We start from the raw sequence: 23782 nt of genomic DNA, 5'->3' as shown, positions 1-23782 counted from the left end.
CGACAGCGGTGGTGTGTTGTGGTGTGTTGATGAGTGCTGCTGTCGCTGTGGAGTGAAGAGGGAGAGACAGACAGAGGGAGGAAGAAAGAGAGGAAGGGAGGGAGGTAAGGTGTGCTCTCCCTGCATCCCTCTTCCTCCTCCTCCCCAGTCAGCAGGAGCAGCAGAGTGGCAGCAGAGGGAGAAGGTGGGAGGATCAGAGGAGTAAAAAAAAAAAAAAACAGGAGCAACCCGGGCTGGCTGCTCTGCTTTCACACACACTGACTGCTTTTCTCTAAATCACTGTAGCATCTGAAGTCTACTGGAAATAAAAAAATCCGTGCAAATATAAACTTCACATTTATTTTACATTCATATCTCTATCACACCTGCCTACTATCTGCCTCCATCTTTGCCCAGGAATCTGTTGTTGGGATGAAGAGTATCACTCTGACAGACAATCAAACATAGAAAGACACAGACAGGCAGATTGGAGACAGAGAGGAACTATAACCTACTTCCCACAGTGCTCTACTCCCTTGGGTCTTCTCCCTCCATAATGAGCTGAAACACAAGTTTCCGGAAGAAACACTCTCATTCATGTTTCTCAGATTGCCCTGATATGGCGTTTTTGGAAGCCAACAAAATATTGAGTACTAGTATAATCGTGCACACACAAAAACCATGATGTTTTTATGATAGTTGTAGTTAATGTGACACAAGAACTGTATTTCAGCCTCATATCTGCCCAACAATAACAACTATTGACGTTTTAATGGTGTAAGATATGTGACCTCCCAAGTTCCCAACTGATGATAACTGAAGCTATTCTTTCATATTTGTGGAACGAACTAGGATGAAGTGGAGTTCTGAAAATTGTATTTTATCCTTCTACTCCAGTGATGGCAACAGGTGGCAGATCATTTCACCACAAAAGAGACTGGATAAAAATCACATCTAACACAATTTAGATCTACAGACGTGTAAAAACTTACCATGTGAACAGTTGCCAGCCTCCCTCTGATATTGCACCGCTGAGTGAATTGGATACATGAGCTCAGTATGCAGATCCTGTGGATGCAGATATGCCAGAGGAGATGGCAGTTTGACAGACATGAGCGAGCAGCAGCAGGTGGGGCAAGTTAATAAAGATCTTTTAAAATGACATCCTGATGATTTTGCTGCTCTTAAAACTGCAGCCCTGACATGCTGTCATCTTATCAAGTTGTTATAGCGGATGTGTAATCAATCGGTGGTCAGCAGTAGAGTTACACATCTTATAGACACAAAGAAACATTCTCATCTATTGAAATCATATTCATTTTATCCAACATACATGTTAGCTCTGGTTTGGTCTCCACCATCTCATGAAAAAAGTATCAGGCTCTATCTCACAGCCACATGTTCTGTTATGTTCACCGAGTAGTCCCCAACTTTGTCTTTCTGAACTTCAGTGCTGTCCCTAATCATTTGTCATATGTGATTCAATATTTTCTGACTATTTTAAGTTAAAAAAAACTTCTTTATCTTGCCATGCACACATTTTATTTTGTCTGTTTCATATTTTTCTTCGAGTTGGATGTTTGGTCTCTTTTGAAATGTAAATTTTATCCCCAGATTAGTAGAGGTTTGAACATACTAGATTAGAAGGTCTTTACTTCTGCCCGAATTTTTTTTTTGTTTTTTTTTGTTTTTTTTTGTTTTTTGCAAATAGATGTCTGCAGTTTAACTTATCTGGGACTTATTGGCTGGAAAACACAATGGGACCACAGCATGAAGGTTTACCCAAGCTCAACTTTGATAAAAACTGAAGAACAGTAGCACAGAAAATGAATATTTTACATGTTTTTCTAATGGTATGTCTTGGCATTTTTTGATAAATATTTATATTTATATTCAGGCAATCTATATTTAGGCCATCTACAGTCACATTTTGGGGTGGTATCCTTACATTTAAGCTTTATAGCTTTATAGTTAGGCCATTTACAATATTTATCATTTCAAACCCTGTGTAATTTCCCTATTTTGCACTGTTCCTAGCTGTAAATTACCCATTGAAGCAGCATATCTTCATTTTTGGAATTTCATTGGCTATACAAAGTACCAGTCATCTGCACAACTGCTTTCAACTGCCTTGATCTTTACACAAAAGAAGAGAGCAAGGTCCTTCCTTTCAATGCAGACTCTTTGGAGATGGAACAACATAATTGGTCAAGTGAGGTGTCAGTCAAAAAGTCTGTGTGCTGTGGGCATCTTTAGACCAACATGTCACCAATGTGTACATGCTGACTGGAATTATAATGGAGAAACAGGGAAAATTAGCATGTTGCCAGCTAATTTGAGATGATAAAACATCTTACTGTGGATTATTACAGTTTTGGAATGAATATTTTACTGGATTGGATCATCTGGGCCATTGCAAGTGTAACCAGATTGTTTTCTCTGTTTTTTTTTTTTTTTTTTTTAAATTCACCACTGGTGGATTACTTATGAGACTTCATACAGTAGGTGAGTTGGCTCTATTTTATGAATGTTTGTTTGGTTGTTGTTGGGATTGATTGCTGTTGTAATTGTATCTTTAAATGGTTTGCATCAATTGAATCATAAGAACGTTTGCCTTCCAACGATGTATGGCACGAGTGCAAACTTAAAAGTGGCGTTTGTGTCAACAGACAGACGGACCAGTTACAACTGAGGTGATCTGCAGACAGGTGATGGAGTCTAAAGAGGATATATGAAGGACATATACAGTATATATAAGATATAGTGTCCTCTAGTCATTTTTTTAACATAAATGCTGAATATCAGGAAGCAATTTTGATAAGGACCCCTTCAATTTTGAAAGAACTTTGACCAATTTATCTCCAGTTGTTTTGAAGTAAGTGGACACTTCACAGTGTGTTACATGATATGATGCAGTTTTGCAACATGAACTACTTCCTTCCTCAGGTGAAATACTCCTTTAAGTGATGGTGATCTGGGATTCCTACTTCTCCGAAACACACTGAGGAAGCCAAAAACAGATGGGAGGACAGCAATTCAGACAGAGGAATGAGAGGCGAGGAAAGAAGAGTGAATGATGAGAGGAGGACGAGCAGACGTCTGAGGACCACCATGTCTGCCCACCATGTCGTCTTCCCCTCTTTTTCCTCATCTGTCTGTCTCCCTCCCTCTGGCTTTATTACGATTCTCCTCTTCTCTCCCATGTTTTTCTCTCCCTTTTTCTGCTGTTATTTCTCACCCCTCCCTCTCCTCCTCGCTGAATGTTTCTTTCTCTACTCTTTTGGTCACACTCCTTTCTTCGCTTCTCTGTGTTTCTTCAGCTGTCTCTTTGCAGCTTTGCACTTGTTCTCTTGATTACTCCCTTTTCTCTTTCTTGATCCCTCATTTAATTCCATTCATGTATACGGCTCAGCACATACTCACACAGACTTTATGTAACGTGCTTAAGCTGGGATCCTTCAGGTTTCTGTCCTTGGTGATGTGGTTCCTGGGGGAGTTAAATAATCCAGGACCTAGAGTTTCATTGGAAATGACACATGTATTGATCACTGGGCTTGGCAAACACACCTTGAGCTGCTACTCCTGTCAAAAATGTTTAATCTCTTTGACTTTCTCTCATTCTCCATCTATTTCTCTTCTTCTTCTAAGTCTGCCACTGGTGTGTCTGTTGGCTACATTAGCCGTCCCTCTGCTCCATTGCCAGATTTCTAAGCAGATAGACAAAAATCAGGGTGGCTGCCAGACCAGAGGAACAAGCCCTGCCCACCACCACCACTAATTAAAGCCCACCACCCTCCACTCGACAAAAAAATGAAAGCTGTAGAGAAAACGTGTTGCACGAGGGCTTAGAACAGTCCCATGGGTGTGTTTTTGTGTGTGCCCATTTGCAGCATGCCAAACAAAGTCTGGAGTCATTAGAGTTGGGGCATGCAGACAAAAGAGCAATTAAAGCGTTATAAATACGACCGCAGAAAGCAGAAAAAAATGAAATTAAAAAAAGCGTCAAAATGTGTGAAACAAAACACACTTCTTCCTGAAAACACTGGACTGGAAGACAAACTCGAAAAAAGAGAAAATTGTCATTCATATTTTAAACAGCATTGGTTAAACCACATGAGTATTTCTGCTGGTTAAGTGAATATGGATTTTATAAGAGTCATTTAACTGCTGGAACGACTTTCTTCACATGACAGAGTTCTTGAGTTCTTCACTTTTGCAACACATCTGGTAATAACTGATCACTGCTTTGGTGTTTTGCTACTGATATCAGTGATCACTGAACTGACATTCTGTACTAAAAACCACTCACTGTTCACTCTGGCTGGCGTGTTATATTTTTTTTTTGACTCTCTTAAATTGAGTCCAGAGAAGCAGCAGTTTTTATGCCTCCGTGCTAGTCACAGCCATGGCCGAAGGCACTATTTTTTGGGTTGTCTGTCCGTCCCTATGTCCTTGACCTCAAGGATGAACTGATCAGATTTTGAGGGTCAAAGGTAAAAGGTCACTGTGCTTCACAAAACATGTTTTTGGTCAAAATTCATACATAATTCATACGCTAATTATGACAAAGCCTCATAGGATAACATGATGAAGTGATGACATTTTATATCCAAAAGGTCAAAGGGTTTAATTAATGAGGTTTAATTCTAGTTTTGGTCTGCTGTCAAGATGAAATGCATCAGCTCCTGTACTACTCAGAAATTTTCCTGGGAAAACGAAAAGACATGATGAACTGGAGCCACGCTGAACGTTACGTTGAAGATACTGTTACTTTGTTACGTTGTCACGATTCTGTCTTGATTTTGTGCCATGAATAGTTTTGCAGATGGCATTGTTGAATTAAAGTACATCTTATACATTATCTCACTCATGTGCAATTCACTGTTGTAGACGGCTGTTTCTTGGTCTGAGACTTTTTGAAACAATCCTTCAAATGACAGCATCCAGAGAAAAACAAGGCTTAGCATTTAATTAAAGTTTGATGGGGGAGGAGAGCAGCCAAAAGTCTCTGTAAGGGAAACTGAAGGAAAAATATAATTTCCTGCTTATTAAGCTGCGCTATATAATTAACAGTGCAAATAGAGGGTTTTATTGGAATCTATATCAAAACAAAGAATTAGAATAAAATATCTGATGAATTAAAAGCAACATATAAAATGTCACGATCAAGATGACCATTCGCCGACAAGGTAAAATAACACCAGAATTAAGGTGAAGTGCTCCACTCACACTGGTTCCCATTCGTCCTGAGTGACTAGCTGGCTGAAACATAAGCACTGCCCTCCAATTATTTGTGAAAGAAGGCCCGAGGGTCAGAGGTCACAGCTATTTATTACTGAATCAAAAGGAAGCCCAGTGTTTTTTCAGATGCGTCCAGGAAGTCTGTTCTACATTCCCACACTAACCCGCCGTGTTTAGACTGAGAGGTCCTGAGGTGAAAGTCACCACAGGCCACAAACTCTCCTGGACAAGAAGAACTGAGGGTCCTCACATTTCACTGCCACAACAGTCCATATCAACTAGACATTTGGAGAGATGAAAAGGTGACACCAGATGAGCTTTTCTAGTATCTACGTTCTCTCAGTGATGGCTGCTGAGTGACATGCTGCAGATTAACTTTTTATCCGAGTGAGCGTTGATGCCAGGATGGTCATCAGCGGAAAAAACCGATGTCGTCCATCACAGACCTTCTGCCAGAGCGAATGTTTGACTTAAAATGATGTTTTCCATCAGACAATTCTTCTTTTCTTGCAGTGAAATAAATTCAAAGATGTGTTCATATATATTTGTCAAAATCATCTCACGAGTATCAAGAAATTGTCACTGTGGTCAACAGTTGTCATTCGTAGTAGTAGTAGTAGTTCGTATTCAGCTACTTAATTAAAAATAAGTAAAATAAATAACACATACATATATATCTGTGAGATATCAATAAGTAACGAGGATTTGCAGCACAGAAATGCCAAACTAGATTTGTGTACATTCAGAAACAACACTGTCAACACTGAGTAGACTTTTGCACTGTAAAATATCCCACTGTTTATTATTCAAAAAAAAAATCCAAGTGATCAGTATCAAGATTGTTTGTTTATGTCAAGCTGATAAATCATTATCAGATTTAAAAAAAAAAAAAAAAACCTAACTAGCTATACTAGTATCAGCCTCAAGAATCCAGTATCAGTCACACCTTCCACGTCAGTCAGTGTAGCCACAAGGGACAACGTAAAGTCGATTTCATCACCTGTCCATGCCTTAAGGGTCAGCTCAAAATTTATGACAGCGTGACTTGTACACACAAACTGTACAAGCAGTCTACACATGCGTAGACACGTCCTCAAATACACACACACATAACGAAATATAAACAGAACTGCCTGTGCAGCCACTGTCCGTGTGTGCTGTGGAGCATGTTCGGGCCTTCAGCCTTTCTCCAACTTTCACATGGTTCATTCCAAAGTCCACACCAGACTTGACCTCGTTGACCAAGTCTTGGAGGGTGGGTATGGGCTTGGGTTGGGGTCATCTAAGGTCATCTGACTCATGCCATCAATGACAGTTGTACTAATGAAGACTTGCTCTGCTCTCATTGTGGCAAATTACTTTTCACCCACAGGTGGGTGGGTGGGACACATGCACATTCCTCTCATAGAAAGTGCAACCTGCAACCACAGTGGTGCCAGTTCGGCTGCAAGAATGACATTTATTTCATTATGCTGAGCTAAGGGTTTTAATGTGTGCATATTACAAAATACAAACTACTTTATAAACTATGTCTTCTTATGCAAACACTTATCAGCCTGGTAGGTTCTAGGTGGGAACACAAAGATGGCAGACCCATTTGAAACACAAGAGGAGCTTTAAATCTGCAGAGAAGTTCCCGGCAGAGGGCGTGGTTAGGCCACAGCAGCGTTTCCAAAACCATCACGCCTGAGAGTTTGTTTCCAGTCTCGTCCCCGGCAGCTCAGGTTACTGAAACACTCCGAGAATCTGAGGCATGGGGTGAAACCCCTCAGCAATACTGCACCCTTTGTGTCGCTGCCTCAACACCATGAGCAGGTGTAACAGCTGAGAGGAGGGCAACTGCTGCCTCAACCCCATCATGGGATCGTTGAAGACATTCATACTGGAAACCTTGCTGGGACCAACAGTGCAGCACAGAGTCAAATATGGCTTCACTAAGAGGAGGTAACAGAAATTAGCCTTATATGGCAGGTGGCCACTGTTTATATAAAATGTTGGACTTTCAAGAAATTGTTGCTGTTTACTGCACATTCAACTGACATAGTGCTTTGACTCCACTATGATTTAAAAGGGTCAGTTCTCTCATATTACAAAAAACCTAAGTTTCCACTTCGCTCTTGTGGTATACACTGGTCTTCATGGGTCTGATTGTTCTCAGCTCTTTTTGGACTTTCCTCAGTCCCTCTCCAATCAAAGTTATTTATTCATTAATTATGCATTCACACATGGATGTCCAGTATGAGTAAGTCTTCCAAAGACCCACTTTGGGTCTCCAGTCTTCAACTCTATGTAGCCATGAAGACTGTTTTGGTTTTATGTTTCCAAGTTTTGACATTTTGGCCTCCTCTGCAGAAGTGTATGTGAATGCAATCTTGTTTGTGACAAAAAAATTAAAATGTACAATAATGTGTCACTCCAGAACAATGTCCGAGTTTCTTTGGGACATGTAATGTGCAGCTATTATTTTTTTCTTTTTTCTTTTTGGCAATCTCAGCTGTTATACCAGACTGAACAGATGAGCTGAGGGGTTGTCTGCTGCGCTTTCTGATGATGTGGACTAAGCTGATATCCCTTTTGAGTGTACTGCTCATGTGAGTGCCAAGACATTTGGATGAGGCAGTATTTGGGGCCAGAACTACATTTATGACATTAGGAATGAATGGAAATGGCCATTATTAGGTCAGTCTGTTTTTCAAATGCCAAGAGAGCAGCAGTAGAGTCAGCTGTGTCGTCAGAATCATATTGAGATGAAAAATGAGAGAAATGAAAATGAAATCGTGTGTGTTTTTTTACTGCTCTCTCACTGCCAGAGCAGCAGACTGGGGCATTTTCCACACCAGAAGTATTTACCACCCTGACCAGTGCTGGGTGAATGTCTTTACTTTAATGGGACTAACTCAGCAGGCTGGGCTCAACGCCACGTCACATGGCCACAACAAACAGAAGCCCATGACAGCTGTTTTAATGTCCTCTACAAGATTCCATCTGTTGACCTGGAGTGGTACTCCAGACTTGGTTAAAATCTAATTTGCAAAAAAAATAAAAAATAATAATTGAGTGTTTCTTTTAATTGAATTGAGCACTATATTTTTTTAGTTGTTTTATTATTATTATTAAGTTTAAATTATAAGAGGATGAAAATCTGCTCTCCAAAGGAAGTGACAAATAAAAACTACAAACTGTCTCCAAACAGCAGTGAGCAAACATGTTGTCTGTAGAAAGTTGGACTCACCAACTGCACATTTTTTCCTCTCTCATCCAGCTGATATAAAGCATCAGAGACTGGCCTGAAAGCATTGCTAACTGAAATTCAAGCTTTACTCCTTGTCGCCGTGCAAAGCTGTCTAGACAATAACTGAAACTACATGCTGACCTCCATAAGGAGATGATAGGTCAGATAGCAAGCCCAGATCATTTGTGGGATTCAGTGTCCCACACACTAAATGGACCGTTCACCAAAATCCTTCAGTGCTTTCAATAACATTTTTTAAATACTTTAATCTTGTATGTACGTATGTACAGGTAACAGGAAGAAAGCCACAAAGTGAGAAAGCTTCTTTGGCACATATGCTGGGTGAGCGCCGTTCACTGAACTGAATGGGAAGTATCTTGAAACATGACAACCATATCCTCAACAGTGGCATTGCACATGAACTATGTACTGAATCATTTAGTACGAACATTACAAGCGTATTAAAAGTATGGAGACTGGATTGGGAGTCAGTGTCTTGCTCAAGGAGGGATGGTTGCCATAATAGGTTTCACACTCTCATTCCAACCTGATGTTCGGTCACAAACCCATTTTGTTTGTTGCCACAACAGGCAGAACAATCACTGAGAGTAATTTAGCTGACCGTGTTCATCCCCATCTTGGAATAGTCCACAGATATGCGACAACATGGCATCCTAGCCCTTGCCCCTCCCATGTTGCACTGGTATGCAAACAGCTGCCCAATCATGACACTGCACATACAGGCCTCTGTAGACCTGCCAGCCTGCGGGACATTTAAACTTTAAAGGACCGAACTGGACAGCTGGGTGTGTTCAGGGTGCGTGGGAGTGTATGTGCTGCATATGCATTCTCTAGTTCAGCCACACACTACTAGACTCAACCATCACACACAATAAGGACTAAGGGACCTGAGGACATCTTCTTTCCTAGTTGACATCCCATTGTGTACACAGCTTACACTTTATCTTCTTCACTCCTTCCTGTCAAATACACAGTTTGTATTTGAGTTGCGTTTGCTGTCTCTTCACCATGGGTGCATTTATTGCCAAGATGCTGCTTCCTACAGTCAGCAGCCTGGTGTTCCTGCCTACAGCCAGCGTGGCGGCCAAGAGGGGCTTCCACATGGAGGCCATGGTGTACTTCTTCACCATGTTCTTCACTGCGGTGAGAATACGCTCATGGCTCAAGTTCGTTTTTCTGTTTGTCATTTGCTGTTCAACTCACCGGCTCACCGATTTAATCAGCATTTGTATCCTGGAAGTTGTAAAGTCTTTATACGAGCAGAAGTAAGTCTAGGGTTCAGAAGCATTTTGCTGAATCCGAATCCAGTATTAGAACTTCTTTGTCTTTCTGTAGATCTACCATGCATGTGATGGACCAGGCCTCTCCATCCTGTGCTTCATGAGATATGACATTCTGGAGTACTTCAGTGTTTACGGGACAGCTCTGTCCATGTGGGTCACACTTATAGGTAAGTCCTCATACAGTCTGTCACACTCTACTATGTTACAGAATGTGTTTGACTGGTTACTGGTTGCAGCAGGTTTACTGTCTGAATGGCCAAAATCACGACCTTGAGAAGGATGCAAAGCTCCAAGCCTGCTCACACAATGACCACCTACACATCTTTCCATTTGTCTTCATTCAAAAATGTATCCTTGCATAGGTCTCTTTTGTTGATCTTTCTGACAAATAGGATTTTTTTTGTACAGCCAAGCTAAAAAACAACACTGAATTATTTCATGTGATTACCAAATAACAATATGAGCAGTATTCAACAGCTACACTTGGAAAGCACAAGGTTAAAAAAAACAGCTCTGCAACAGTTGTTGATAACGTCTGTAGTGTCTTTGAAGTCAAATCACATGTGTTCAGACATGCTCGCTGTTACTCTCTCATATGATCACACACACACATACACACACATATACACACTAATATATTTGCTCCTCTCCCATCTGCCCATCTAAGCCTCTGAGGTTTAGCAACAAGGGGCTTTAAATCGTGTGCTGTAAAGGTCCAACTGCTTCGACAGCTGACCTCACTGATTGGTCCTCCCTCTTTGTCGGATGGTACTGCGTGTAAAAATGATTGGCTAAATATCAAATCCAAGCTGAGATTCAAAAATTCACTCAGTGAATAGAGATTTTTTCATTCAAATGGACATGATGCAAACCATCTGTTGTGCCCGGGCCAATGTATTTGAGAGCTGTTCTGATGTGGCGCATTGATTTGGATTGATTTGCAAGTCCATTATTGCCTGGCAGGTAAGCCTCCAGGATATTTGGGGGATGAGGATATTCTCGTGTTTTTTTTTTTTTTCATGGTTCAGCTGTTAAATATTACATAACATGCAAAATATCCTCATGGAAGACACCAGAGTGCAAACTGTGAAAAGGCCCTGATGTCATTTTTGCCGAACTTAAAACCTTCAGATTCTTAAGCTTCATACTGGATTTATGGGACTTCTAAGAGCTTCGAGGTCCCTAGATAAGTAAGGACAAGTGTAAGTTTGGTTTTCATTAAACAAAAATTAGCCTGCCTGTTAGTCTGATATGAAAAATAAATGCAACGCTGTTACATTAATTTTTCAGTGGCCCAGTGGAAAAGTATGACTCCTGTCTCACATGCAGCATGTGTGTCCTTGTCTCAGCTCTGGGCGACTTTGATGAACCCCAGCGCTCAAGTATAACCATGTTTGGAGTGTTGACGACTGCTGTGAGGGTTTACCAGGATCGCTGGGGCTATGGGATATACTCTGGACCTATCGGATCAGCTGTTTTCATCATTACTGTCAAATGGGTGAGTGGCCTTAGAATGGCAGGTTCCTGTCCACAGTCAGCTATGAGTTGGTGTTAAACACAGTGTCTTTATTCTACTCCATCTCCTTCATTCTTTTCATTAATTCTTCTGATTTACCATGTTTTCCATCTTCTCCTTCACGATCTCCACCCTTGGCCACTTTCACTTTTCGAGTCATTTTTTTTCCTCTTTCTACTTATTGTCATTTTTCTTCTTCTCTTCTCAAAAGCTCTTTGATCCTGTTCTTGCACTCTTCTTTTTCTCCACCCTCGCCTCCACTTTTCTTCTTTCTCTTTCCTCTTGCCATCAAATCAACCAATCTCCCTCTTGAATTTCATGTGTGTCTAATCTGTTGATATCATTGTAATTTCAGCTGCAGAAGATGAAGCAGTTGAGGGCGGTGTATCCAGAGAAGAAAGTGTACACACAGCAAGTCGGTCCGGGCTGCTGCTTTGGTGCTCTCGCTCTGATGCTGCGCTTCTACTTTGAGGTGACGATCATCATAGTAACACTAACACCTACGTATCAGAAAATACCATACTTGTGGTGTAGATAGTGAGATTGTTTCTTGCCATACATTCTCACTTATTTATAGTTAAACTAGATCATCAATTTCCACCTCATGTCTAAATATTTCGTAAGTAATCCATTAACCAATCACATAGTGTTTTGAGTCCTATTTAAGAGTGAATTTGCTCATGTGCAGCTTCATCTTTTAACAAAATATGTTGGTGTTGTTTATTAATATACAACTATTAAAAAGGCAGCCAACTATCAACCTTAAGTTGAATGTGCTGTACTCTTTCCCTTGTAGGAGTGGGACTATGCCTATGTCCACAGCTTCTACCATCTGTCTCTGGCTGTGTCCTTCATACTGCTGCTGCCAAAGAAGAACCGCTATGCAGGGACGGGACAAAATGCTGCAAAGCTCAGCTGCTTCACTCTCTGCTGCTGCGTATGTTACATTTATTATATCTAAATAAGAAGGAGAGCTGAGGCTCAGAGCACCTGGACAGGGCAGGATGAATGACTAGATTGCATGGACTAGATAGAAAGTGAAAGGTCGTATTATTTAGTTTAGAAATTGACTGTGTGGTAGCAGCATCATCCACTGTCAGTCAAGCTCAAATGTCCTTTATGTCGCCCTAATTCTGCTTCCTCATTGTTCCCTCTCCAGTCCATGTCCCCTGGTACTTCTAAAGAGAAGACAGGCAAGCCAAAGAAGTCATCATCTCGGACCGTGTGGACAGTCCCCACGGAGAAACTGTGGACACGAGGCTGTAGTACCCCCACGCTGCCTCTATACAACCCCCCACCCTCCACGCCTATCAAAGGGACCAGTATCAGCAAGCTCAAAGAGATGAACGGCTGGAAGTGAACCCAAAAACTGTCAGGTCTAACGTAGGAGGACTTCATCCTGAAGAACAGGCAGAGATAGTGGTTGGCTATGAGAGGGAAAAGGGAATATCACCAAATAACTGTCAGCCAAATGCTGATAAACCTGTATGTGGCTGGTAAGTTAATCTGCTTTAGCAGGAAACCAACCGTCATGAGGAAGTTCCTTTTCTTCTCCAAAGAATCATTTTTGGCTGGTAGAATATTTAAGGTCAGCAGTGACTGTTGGGAAACCACAAGCTACTGTAGCCAGCATGTAAAGGAACAAAAGCACCCTGACGAGGTTCTAAAATTGAAGGGCAAGAACAAAGGGCGAATCGGGTCTCGGGTGCCCTCAAAGACCCAATAAGAACGCAGCTGCCTGAAGCACTTGTCCAAAGTTGAGGACAGGCAGCACGCTACGAAAGAACACACACAGCACGAACAGGGAGACGGTGGCTGAGACAAGCCAGTAAAACTGACTGGAAAATTTATGAGAAGAACAAACAGGCAGATGTTTTATCTCTCCAAAATATATAAATTGTCTTTAGAAATGTTCCTCAGGGGACACCCTTCGTCTGCTCGCCTGTCTGTCCCTCCCCCTCCTCTTTCTCTTTCCTATCTCTCTCAAAGAAAGGAAGCACGCGGCTGAATTCATTTGAAAGAATTACAAGACTGTAAAGCAAATTTTACTGTTTTTATACATCCTCAACGTGCCAAACGTGTCATAAGGAGCATCTCACGTTGGTGCGAAGGGAAACGGCGGCTCAGACGTCAGTCTGTAACCCGACAGAAGCATCTTGACGTGTTTCTGGATCAGCAGGTGGACTCCTCTGTCTCTTAACTCTAGTTCACTCACCGAGCAGCTTTGGCTATGACCTCTGTCTCCAGTGTGCTTTGTTCAGACTGTGTAATGTTTCTGGTGAAAACCTTTATTAATATGTTATTTATTGCAGTATGGAAGACTGCATATTCAGCGTAGTGTGTGTTTGTTTTTGATCATTTTGTAATATTTTGAAAATAAAATGAAATGTTGTGACCCTGTTTTTAACTGATCTATAAGGACAGGATGGAATTTTAACGCGCTCGACCATCCAAGCCATTATCATAACGCAGTGATATGTACTTGGCAGAAGTCGACCACTTTCAAAAACTCTGACTGACACATACTTCAAGGCTCACTCCAGTCTAACAACACTAATCCAATTCCAAGCCCACAGATCCCCTTCCACTTTCGCTTCAGGAGGACATGGAGCTGTGCGTCCACGCACGTCACCTGCTCCGAACACTACCCAAAGACTACAAACGTGTTCTGCGGATCTTAGACAAAACAGCCTCCAGCCAAAACGTGAATGAACCTCCCCTCCACCAGGGAATGTTTTGATCCGGGGCCAAGCCGTCAGCTCCTGTGCCCAAAGAATGGTGTTTTTGTCTGGCCTCAGAAACCTGGCTGGCTGGCTGGGCCACCGGCACGACCCGGCTGGCTGCGCCTCCCAGCCCTGACAGGACGGTAACTTGAGCCTTTTATTGCACAAGTGTGAAACACTTTTCAGCTCCTTTACGACCACTGTCTATCCACTCTACTGAGGGGCTGAAGCCCACACACATTTAAGACTGTGTTACTGTACTTGTGAAGACTTTTTACCGTCTCTAATTGCTGACCTTAACAGTACACGTGCAGAAACACCAACCAAATCCGAATGTTGACTCCAAATTCAAGCTCCAACCTTAACAGAGCCATTGCGAGAACCAGCAAAATGGTTCAACTGACCCTTAGGATGACCCGGGGTCCTCACAGGATCGGAAACATACAATCACGTGCACACCATCTGAGGGTCTGAGCCCGCGCCCGTCCGCCGCAGGTCGTATTAGACGGCCGCAGTGCCCAGCAGACGACAGTGTCAACACAATATGCGTTGACTGACACGAGCGTGAGCGTGGTCGTCTCCTCCGTGGTCGTCTGCACCCACATTCCATGTCGGCGTGGAATTTCAGTGGGTATCGAAATATAATAAATACATCTGAATAAATAAAAAAAAAAATATGACTTCTACACTAGGAAAGAGCACTTTCTCAAATATTCCACATGTGGTGGCCTATTCAGAGACAGTAAAGAGAAAATATGCTGTATCCATTTTCAATAGAGTTAATTAAGCACCAAAGTGCACGACGTGAAGTGACTGCAACACACTCTGGTATGTTCGGTATGTTTGTGTTTTTAACTATGTGGTGTGGGTACTTTCTATGGTGAGTCAGCAGCCAGTGTGCCACAGGCCCCTTCTTTGCGTGTCAGTTGTTGCCACAGCTGTTGTTAATGCTGTGAGGTCAGCTGCATCTCAGAGATCTGCAGCCACAACACAGCTTCATTACCTGTGATATACTCTGACCAATGATCAGACCCACTACTTGTGCTGAACAACAGAACCCAGCGTATTAGTTCGGGTCACTGGAGAGAAGTCATTAAGGTGCAATTTGATTTTGACCTTTAAACAAGGTGCTCGTCATCTGACTACACCTGACACCCACCCTCCACACACACACACCTCACCAGCAGAATCATCAGATCATCTTTGTACTTTCTAAAACAAGAAATCCAACACCAGTGCCAGTTCAATACATTACCCAGGTGTGTGGATTGAAGCTCCTCTCTCAAGCTCTCCACGCAACCACTGTTTCAGATCCACAGGTGATGAGTTTGAGCTGGATAAGACAGCTCTCTGCTTGAGCTGAGACCCTGCTGCACTTTACCAGTCAATAAATGTGCTCTCTGGTGTAGCGTGAGGAATTGTCTGAGAAAGTAATACCCTTTTAGACTAATTCAGATTTGATCTGTGGTAGAACTGAAAGGGTCAACCTCTGTCACGGTACATCCTTTGGGGGCTTCACAACTCTGAGTCAGACACTGCTTGGCTTTAGAGAACAGGTGCTGTTAATATGGTGGAGAAATGAATTTAATGTTCTAAATGTTTATGAAGATACACATACTACCTTGATACGCAAGAAAAAAAAGAGATATTGACTCAAAGACATGAAAAAAGCTTTAAGAAATAAAGACAAACAGAGAGCAATGTAAGTGCTGAAATTCCAGAACCAGTCCCCAGATATTTAGATGTCACATCACGCATTAAACAAGATATTGAGAGTCAAACATAGCAGTAGAGCAGCCTAAGAAATACCTTCATATGAAAATTGTGCCTCTGCTGCCACCTATTGGTCTACATGACATAGTAGTATCCTAATTAAAGGATAATAACACAGTGTTTCAGAAAAGTGTTGCTACTGCTGATTTGTACTCTGCAGTCTGCCTCACTGATCTCATTTATGTAGGAATGAATTTAAGATAATGAAGGTGTAACATTTACTTTTTGTCTTTGTAGTACAATTTTAAAGTCTGTCACAAAGAGAAATGGATGTAACAAGCATGTAGAAGTAGATAAAACAATATTTAGAACTTATTTTTTCCCCACTGTGTGAAATTCCACTATCGCTTCTAAGACAGGCTCTGAGAACACCTCAAAGATCTTGTTGTAGTACAACCTCCTCTCATGTAAAGGTGGACTGGTCTTGTCCCACTGTGTGAATGGCGGTGGCGGGTGGCATGTGGCGAGGCGTGGCCCAGCGTGGTGCGCAGTTGGTGGGTCATGGCGTAACAATAGAAACCGCTTTCTTAACCTACAGTCAACACAGAAGAACAACTGTAGTTCAGAATGACACTACACTGCATACATTTGAGTGTGACAGGGCTTTCGCTGTGTTTTGATGAAATGTGTCAAATTCAACAAGAGGGGAAATTATCTCACGTTGCAAATCAAAGCTTGCATGTTGCACTCTCTTTTATAAATGTTTACACACAAAGTTTGGGTATTAAATACTCACGAGGTTTGAAATGTCTGTAGCTTGTGTTTAGGGGACTTTCATCATGGTATTATTTCTGGGTGGCTAGAATGCTTTGTATGGTTTCACATGGTGTCACTTGCTAAATATGAATATTTTCTGTCTAGTTATACAAGTATCTTGATCCGCTGTTTAGGATTTTTGTTTTCGATTCAAATCAACTTTCAGAAACAAAACCGAAATGGACATGTAGTCCTACTACTGTGATTGTTTCTGATTGTCCCATCAATACCTGTAGAGGGCTCTTTGTGTTTATCTCCATCTCCTCTTGGTTTAGACACAATTTCAGCTCCCTTTGTGCTTCAGATGGCTCCTCTGATTGGCTGGTCAGAGTCATCTTCTGGAGCTTCTCACTCAGTCTAAGAACATAACACAACACATGACTCACTTGTCTAAGCACCCTGCTGATTACATGCAGTCCTAATTTGGAGAAACAAGGAACAGTTGTACTTTTATGCATTGACAATGAGCTGAATGTCATTTCAATCAATAAAAACATTCAAAAATTCATGTCTAATTTAGACCATATCAGTATCATTTGTGTAGTTCTACATGTTTTCACTCAGCTGGAGTACCACTGCACGATTGGAGGCACTCACTGTAAATGAGTGAGTAACACCAATGGTCACTGCAGAAAGAGAATTAGTCAGGGTGTTTCCATCTAGCTGCTCGGTTGCAACCAGCAGCAAACTGCAATCTCCCAGGTACCAAAGAGATACAATGATTTTTTAACTTGTAACGTGTGTGTGTGAGTGAACTCTTGTGTTGCTGACTTTTGTTGATCGGAGGAGGAGGTGCAGGCCTGGATGGTGTCCATCAGCTGAATTTTGACTGCTTGTCCTGTTGGACTGGACAAAACATCAGACAAGCTGCAGCCAGGGAAAAGACTCATAAGCATAGGAGGCAGCTATACACACACACACACACACACACACACACACACACACACACACACACAAACAATTTACTGATTTGGACCAAAAAGATCTTAATTGCATTAATGTAAAGAAGTTGATCTGAAATAAACCACAACTGAATGCATAATATGAGAGGTTTTCACCCAAGAATGATAACTGACACACCAGTATCTCAATATTCATATTAATATTGGTGTGCCATATTTACTGATGGACCAAAAGTAACATGGAAAAGTTCAAATTATATTAATCTCATTAAAAGACAATTTTCTACAATGCTTTAATTGACCAAAATCCTTCAGAAATGTGTAAGTGGATGCTGATATGAAGCTCTGACCTCCTCATTGGTGGGATCCAAGACCAACATGCAGATGAAGTCCCGTCTGGCACACTTCATGTTTAGGAGCTTTCGGAAGGCCTTTGATCTGCTCTCATAGTACTGACTGGCTGCGGGGTTGTACTGGATGGCTAGAGAAAACATGTCAGCTGCCTCCTGGAAATGCCTGTAGATGCAGACACACACAAACCCACTGACAAATATAGCATCTGAACAAGATTTAATGACCTTTCTCTCGAGGTTTCACTGTTTGAATGTGTTTGTGTGGGTGTTAATTTGTGCATTCATGTGTGTGTTTGTGTGGTTCTGACCCATCCTGGAAGCAGATAGAGCCCAGCGTGTTGTGGAGGACTGCGAGGCGGAGCCGGAGAGCAGGGTCATCAGGCCGCATCATCTCCTCAGCCTGCTGGTAGTCAGCCAGAGCATAACACCAATCACCCTGCTTAAAGAAACAGTCTGACACAAAACCACATACTGATAAATAACTGGATGATTCTAACCAGTTTAATTACTTTGAAAACCAATAATATAGGTCCCAGAGTTTCAGGATTTCATACATCAGGTGTGCAATCAAATTAGTATTCTTACTGTGATTAATTATTTGGTCAGTAAAATGTTATAGGACAATGAAAATTTGCCATCACAACTTTCCAGAGCCCGAGGTGACATCTTCAGATATCTTGTTTTGCACAACTAATAGTCCAAAACCCTAAAATATTCAGTTTCCAATTATATCAGATCAACACATATGAGAAGTTAGGACCAATTAATGATTAATCACTCATCAAAACTATGCATTTTCTGTCAATCAACTAATTGATAAATTGCCGAATAATTTTTGTATTAGTATGTTTAGAACACCGGGTTCATTCGGCAAGCAGCTTAAAACTTAAATCCAAAATACATTTAGTGAATACATGATATTCAGTTAGATTGTTGACACACTATTAACTGTTTATTTATTGTGGCTGGAGAAGCTCTTCATACTCTCCTGCTGAGGAATGTTGATCAGGTTTGTCAGGTCGCACCTGTCTGACACTAGACACTTTCGACATGCAGGGAGTGACAGAATTCAGCCTGAAAGGGAAAATTAGCAAGTATTTTCTGATTCACTGTGTTGTTGATCCACAGTGATGACTCAACAGTTATTTGGATTATTCCTGGCTTTTAAACCACTTTTCTCCATTGAATGATGATGATTGTGTTTGTGTGTAAAGAAAGATATGTACACACACATTCACACACAGGGTGACTAGTGAATGCTCAAATTTTACCAGCTACACACACAGAAACGGTTACTCGTGGACCAAGTGTCCGTAGCCTCACCTCCTCGGTTCAGGTATAGGCCCGCCTGGCCCTTCTCCTCCTCGATGGCCTTATTGAGAAGCAGTGTCGCCTCAGCGTAGAGGCCTCTGCTGAAGCACTGAACAGCAAAATCATTGTAGGTGAGGACCAGCTGAAACTGTGCCTCCTCTTGCACAGAGTCATCCTTTCCATCTCTGGCCTCTGCCTGACCTCCACCCTCCTCCTCCTCCTCGCTCAGCTCCACAGCCTGGACCAGATCCTCGATGGCTGCTGTGAAGTCTTTCAGGAGTCGGTACAGAGTCCCTCTAATGGACAGAGAATTAGAGTGAATTAGAGAGAATTTATTTTAACAGAATCGAATTTAGCTCAACTGGATCTGAATTAAACTGATTTATTAGTTAATTAATAAAGCAATGGTTTTTTTTGTCAATTGATTCATGTAGTTAATAACAAAGAATACCATGAAATGCGTCCTACAGATTTCACCCCTCATGTCTTACCTGAACAGGTAAAGGCGTCCGTCCTGTGGGCAGTTCTCCAAAGCGATATTGATCATGCAGAGGGCTTCAGGCAGCTGGCCGTTCAAAGTTCTGTCCAAGGCCTTTTGTCTGGCCTGTTCACTGGCTTCCTGCAGCTGCAGCAGCAGGACTCCAGCCTCAGGACACACTGGGTCCAAAGCCAACGCTGACTTCACATCTCGATAACATTGTGATGTCTGGGTCAGAGGGAAACCACTAATTGTATGTTTACAATAGCTGTAGTATATTTAAGACACTATATGCAATTTTTTATAGTACGAGTGTTCTCTAACCCAGTCTGTACCAACTAATTTTCTATGTCTAAATATTTAGATACACCAAATATTAATTATTGAAATATGTTTATTCAGAGCACTAACTTACTAAACTAACTAAATCTTCTGATTTTATTTTTGTACTGTTAGTTGGAGAAACTAAACAGATTAAGTCCTGATACAAAACATTTTGTTCCTTCTGTTCTCTGTGGCCTTGCTATTGGTTGTTTGCAGGGATGCGGCCCAACAGGTTTAAGATCATTCTGCTGTCCTATTTAACTGATCCTTTACAGCATCAGCTAACTGCCTGACATGTAAAGAGTATATGCTGCTGGTTTTAGTTGTATTTGAAGTGTAAGAAGCCCCTGCAGTTGTTACCTGATTAAGCAGTTTGTGCATTTGTGCTCTGAGGACGTAAAGCTCAGAGGTGGGACCATCTGACACCATCCAGTCGTTCACCAGCTTCAGACAGTCAGAGTGGTGACCTGCAGCTGTCAGACAGGCCAGGCTGGGATACAAGATGCGAAATACATTAATGAACGATACATGTGAAGTAGAAACAAAAGTAGAATGAGAACTAGGGCTGTCAACGAATATTCTAAATCCAAATATGTATTTGAATAATAAAAAAATCAATCAATGTCGAAAACAAGCAGCACCACCACAGCTGAGTGCACTGCATGACAGACAGGAGTTAGAGTTTCTGTTGTCATGTAATTACTGTTTAATTTTACTGGGAAAATCTGTCGAAGTCCAATAGATTCAAATCTCTCCTGTCCTAATGTCCAGTGAAAATAATTCCCAAATATTCTGACTCTACACACTATTTCCCCCTCTGCTTTTCTGATGTCCACCCTCTCTCTCGTTCCTCTCCCAATATGGTGAGTTATGGATTTATTTCAACAAATCCAGAACTGGTGGTGATTGTTGGAACCCTGAAGGATGAACCAAGAAGGTTTCGATGAGTTTTATATTGTTTCTGTCACCTTTGAATGAAGTGTTTTCCAATGATAAAATTACCGTTTCTGTAAATGGACTCTGGTGGCTTTGGTGAGAGCGATATAACAGCTGTTTGTGGTTAAGCAAAAAGAATCTTACTTTTTAAGAAAAAGGTCCATCTCTGTAGGGACCCTTTCATGATGTTAGACACTTAGAATAACAATCTGAGCCTGTCAGTGACAAAAACACTTTTAGTGGATGTACATTGACAGTGTGCAAACACTCAGGGGGATTACATTACTGCGCTCTCACTCAATACTGGAAAAACTTACAAAATTGTTGTCTCCATTCGTCACTTAGAGACAAAAACATGGGAAAGTAGGGTCCATAATCAGATAACAAGTGACTGGAATTTCTTGTCTGCTACATTGAAATCTACCAACTTATACAGCATGGATCTGATGTCATATCTCCATAGACAGCACAAATGCACAACACTGATTGAGATCTTAGTACGCAGATTCCTGACCTTCTGACCTCGTACGCCCTGCAGCCAGGCTTCACCTCAGCAGCCTTGTTGAAGGCCTCCAGAGCCTCCAGGAAAAGGCCTCTGTCAAACAAACACTGGCCCTGAGGAAAACAGGAAAGATAACCATTGAATTGTTTTAGGTTTAGGCATTTATCTGAGAATTCCATGAATGGTACGGGTATAATCACTGCAAGAGCAGAATAAAGCTGAATTCCAAGGTGAATGATATTAAGAACATGCATGACAGAGAAACACTGGGCATCATTGCAGTTTTCGAATGTTACATTGAGAGCAAAAAATTTTTAAAGGTTTTTTTTTTCTTTTCACAGTATATAAAATGTATTCTACTTGGATTAAAGAATGTAAATGAAAGGTTAAAATAGCATCATCACACATTTCGCTACATGATTTATGTGACAGGTTATTCATTAAATCATGCAACAGTTTTATATCACATGGCTCTGGACAGATGCGTAACTCACGATTTATTTTTCCTGTTACTGTACGTGTAAAAGTACCATTAAACAGTGAGAACAGAGAAATGTTGTGGGGACTCTTACCTGGAGATAATAGACGAAGGCCAAACGGGTTCTGAAGGCTCCTGGCTCCCGGAGCCAGGCCCGTTTATAACAGACTGCTGCTGACTGGAAGTCACACAGCTGCAGGTAGGCCTCAGCCTGGCTCACATACAGCTGAGTCTAAAATAATAATAATAATAATAATAATAATAATAATAATAATAATAATAATAATAATAATAATAATAAAAATATACCAACAGTGTGTCTGGAGCTTATTGAAACATCTCACACAAGCAGACACTAGCAAAAATACCAGAAGTGAAAGCACACAGGTGAACTGAAAGCATGAGCTGAGTATGTGTCATGTATGTATGATCAATTTAACATAACAATGGTTAAGACAATGTAAATAAAAATGCCGTGTGTCAGTACTGCCCTGTAGAGTAAGTTTGAACCTTGTGTCCATCACCTGTTCTGGCTGCAGTGTGATGGCTTTGGAGAAGCAGATCACAGCCTTTTCATACTGACACTTTCCCATTGCCTGTTTTCCATTTGTGTAACTGCAAAGAAAAACATCAGAAGCATTATCCAACCCTGATCACACACAGAAAAGATCCCTCCTATTTGGTTTTCTAGTATTTGTAACAGAGATTCAATCTTTGCTTCTCTTGTAGAAAACACACCTGATCGCCATTTCAGTAAACCTTACAGGAAAATACTATGGTGTAAATTCACAACACGTAGCTGAAAGTGAGGCTAAGGTAGAACTTTTTCATTCATTCCTGAAAATGTGTCTATCTTTGATTTCATTTGGTTAATGATTCTCACTGCTCTGCAGCCTTGCTCTGAATGATGAAGCTCCCCTTCAGCTCTGGTCTTTGGGGACGTTCATCTGCCGGTGCCAGGAAGATTTTACTGGAAATAAAAAACTGATTGAGGGTGTTTTTTCTTCTGGTGTCATTCAGCTCCTCTTCTGTCACACCTTTGGAAGATAAACTGTGCTCTTCTCCCTGCTGGAGGACAATCGATTGACAAAGATTTTACATTAAATACCAAAACATTTCAGTTTACTTGAGGGGGGGCAGCCTACAAAACAAGGACTAGACTGACAATCAAAACATATTCATTTCCTAAATAATAGTAAAATAAAAAACAGAAACAAGACATTTAGTGAGGCATGTCTACTTCTTTAAAAATACTGTGGATTTTGGCATCCAGTTATGTTCATGTGTAGTTTTCAGCATCAGTAACAGTTTGAGAACTGTGCTTAATGTTAATGTTAATAATAATAATATTCATAATAATAATAATAATAATAATAATAATAAGAAGAAGAAGAAGAAGAAGAAGAAGAGTACAGTTCAAATGCCTTTCAATGAGACATAGACGAAAATAGCAATTCAACTTCTGCACTTCTTTTCATGTAACTCTGCTGTTAACGTTAAGCTACCTCATAAACTGTAGCTACGTTATGCTAACGGGGCTTGTCGCCACATATAAATTACTGTAGCTGGGTGTAACTTCCACATAGCTACTTTGCCATTGTTTTGCAACAAACACTTACAGACTGGTCAGTTCTCTCCTGAAAAGTGTCCATTGTGTCATTCAAATTGTTGATATAAGCTTTACATCAGCTTAGTCACTTTCTCCCTGTGTATTTTTACTTTGCTGGCATTTTAGAAATGCTATGTCAGGGTAAATCTCGACGTCACCATGGAAACCAACTTCAACACTCAAGCCGCGGAGTCAGAGACTTTTATTTTCTAAACAAAGATTATTTTGCTTCGAGTGAGAGCTTCTCTTCCTGCTCTTTCCGGTGCCGTTTCAATCCCGCCAGGATAGAGTCAACTCATGTAAAATTTAGTGTCTACCGCTGTTAATATTGTTATAGCTACTATGTAAACTTTAAGTAGCGTATA

At 41.2% G+C, this 23782-nt stretch overlaps 3 protein-coding genes across 3 annotated transcripts in view; 1 reads left to right on the top strand and 2 right to left on the bottom strand.

Moving 5' to 3' along the window:
• The window catches only part of LOC143321018 (ADAMTS-like protein 2), a 26514-nt gene extending 26504 nt beyond the window's left edge, over positions 1–10 (bottom strand). Inside the window, exon 1 of the mRNA XM_076731115.1 lies at positions 1–10. This exon is cut by the window's left edge and continues 159 nt beyond it. The gene's annotated coding sequence lies outside the window, so the exon portion shown is untranslated.
• Positions 11–9481: 9471 nt separating this feature from the next.
• On the top strand, positions 9482–12632 carry mymk (myomaker, myoblast fusion factor). The gene is made up of 6 exons (XM_076731903.1): positions 9482–9616; positions 9809–9923; positions 11106–11254; positions 11628–11744; positions 12069–12209; positions 12432–12632. The coding sequence occupies exons 1-6, from the start codon at positions 9482–9484 to the stop codon at positions 12630–12632; spliced, it is 858 nt and encodes a 285-aa protein (XP_076588018.1).
• Positions 12633–12983: 351 nt separating this feature from the next.
• On the bottom strand, positions 12984–23524 carry LOC143320655 (tetratricopeptide repeat protein 16-like). Its single transcript, XM_076730491.1, has 14 exons — positions 23428–23524; positions 22692–22876; positions 22333–22423; positions 21903–22040; positions 21343–21443; positions 20253–20382; positions 19582–19796; positions 19103–19386; positions 18088–18232; positions 17777–17942; positions 17321–17429; positions 15625–15647; positions 14455–14588; positions 12984–13047 (listed from the first exon to the last, which is right to left on the bottom strand). Exons 1-14 carry the CDS (start codon positions 23458–23460, stop codon positions 12984–12986), a joined length of 1818 nt encoding a protein of 605 aa, XP_076586606.1. The 5' UTR covers positions 23461–23524.
• Between the last annotated feature and the right edge of the window lie 258 nt (positions 23525–23782).

Source organism: Chaetodon auriga, chromosome 5 (assembly GCF_051107435.1).
Source record: "Chaetodon auriga isolate fChaAug3 chromosome 5, fChaAug3.hap1, whole genome shotgun sequence".
NCBI lineage: Eukaryota > Metazoa > Chordata > Actinopteri > Chaetodontiformes > Chaetodontidae > Chaetodon > Chaetodon auriga.
This window is presented reverse-complemented; position numbering and strand designations above follow the sequence as displayed.

Coding starts and splice junctions, on each gene's coding strand:
- LOC143320655 (XM_076730491.1), bottom strand. CDS start 23,460: ATGGACACTTTTCAGGAGAGAACTGACCAGTCT. Junction 22,877..23,427: donor AGGAGAGAACTGACCAGTCT/GTAAGTGTTTGT, acceptor ATTGTCCTCCAG/CAGGGAGAAGAGCACAGTTT. Junction 14,589..15,624: donor ATATCTCTTTTTTTTCTTGC/GTATCAAGGTAG, acceptor ATGTGGGTGCAG/ACGACCACGGAGGAGACGAC.
- mymk (XM_076731903.1), top strand. CDS start 9,482: ATGGGTGCATTTATTGCCAAGATGCTGCTTCCTACAGTCAGCAGCCTG. Junction 9,617..9,808: donor TCACCATGTTCTTCACTGCG/GTGAGAATACGC, acceptor GTCTTTCTGTAG/ATCTACCATGCATGTGATGG. Junction 11,745..12,068: donor TGCTGCGCTTCTACTTTGAG/GTGACGATCATC, acceptor TTTCCCTTGTAG/GAGTGGGACTATGCCTATGT.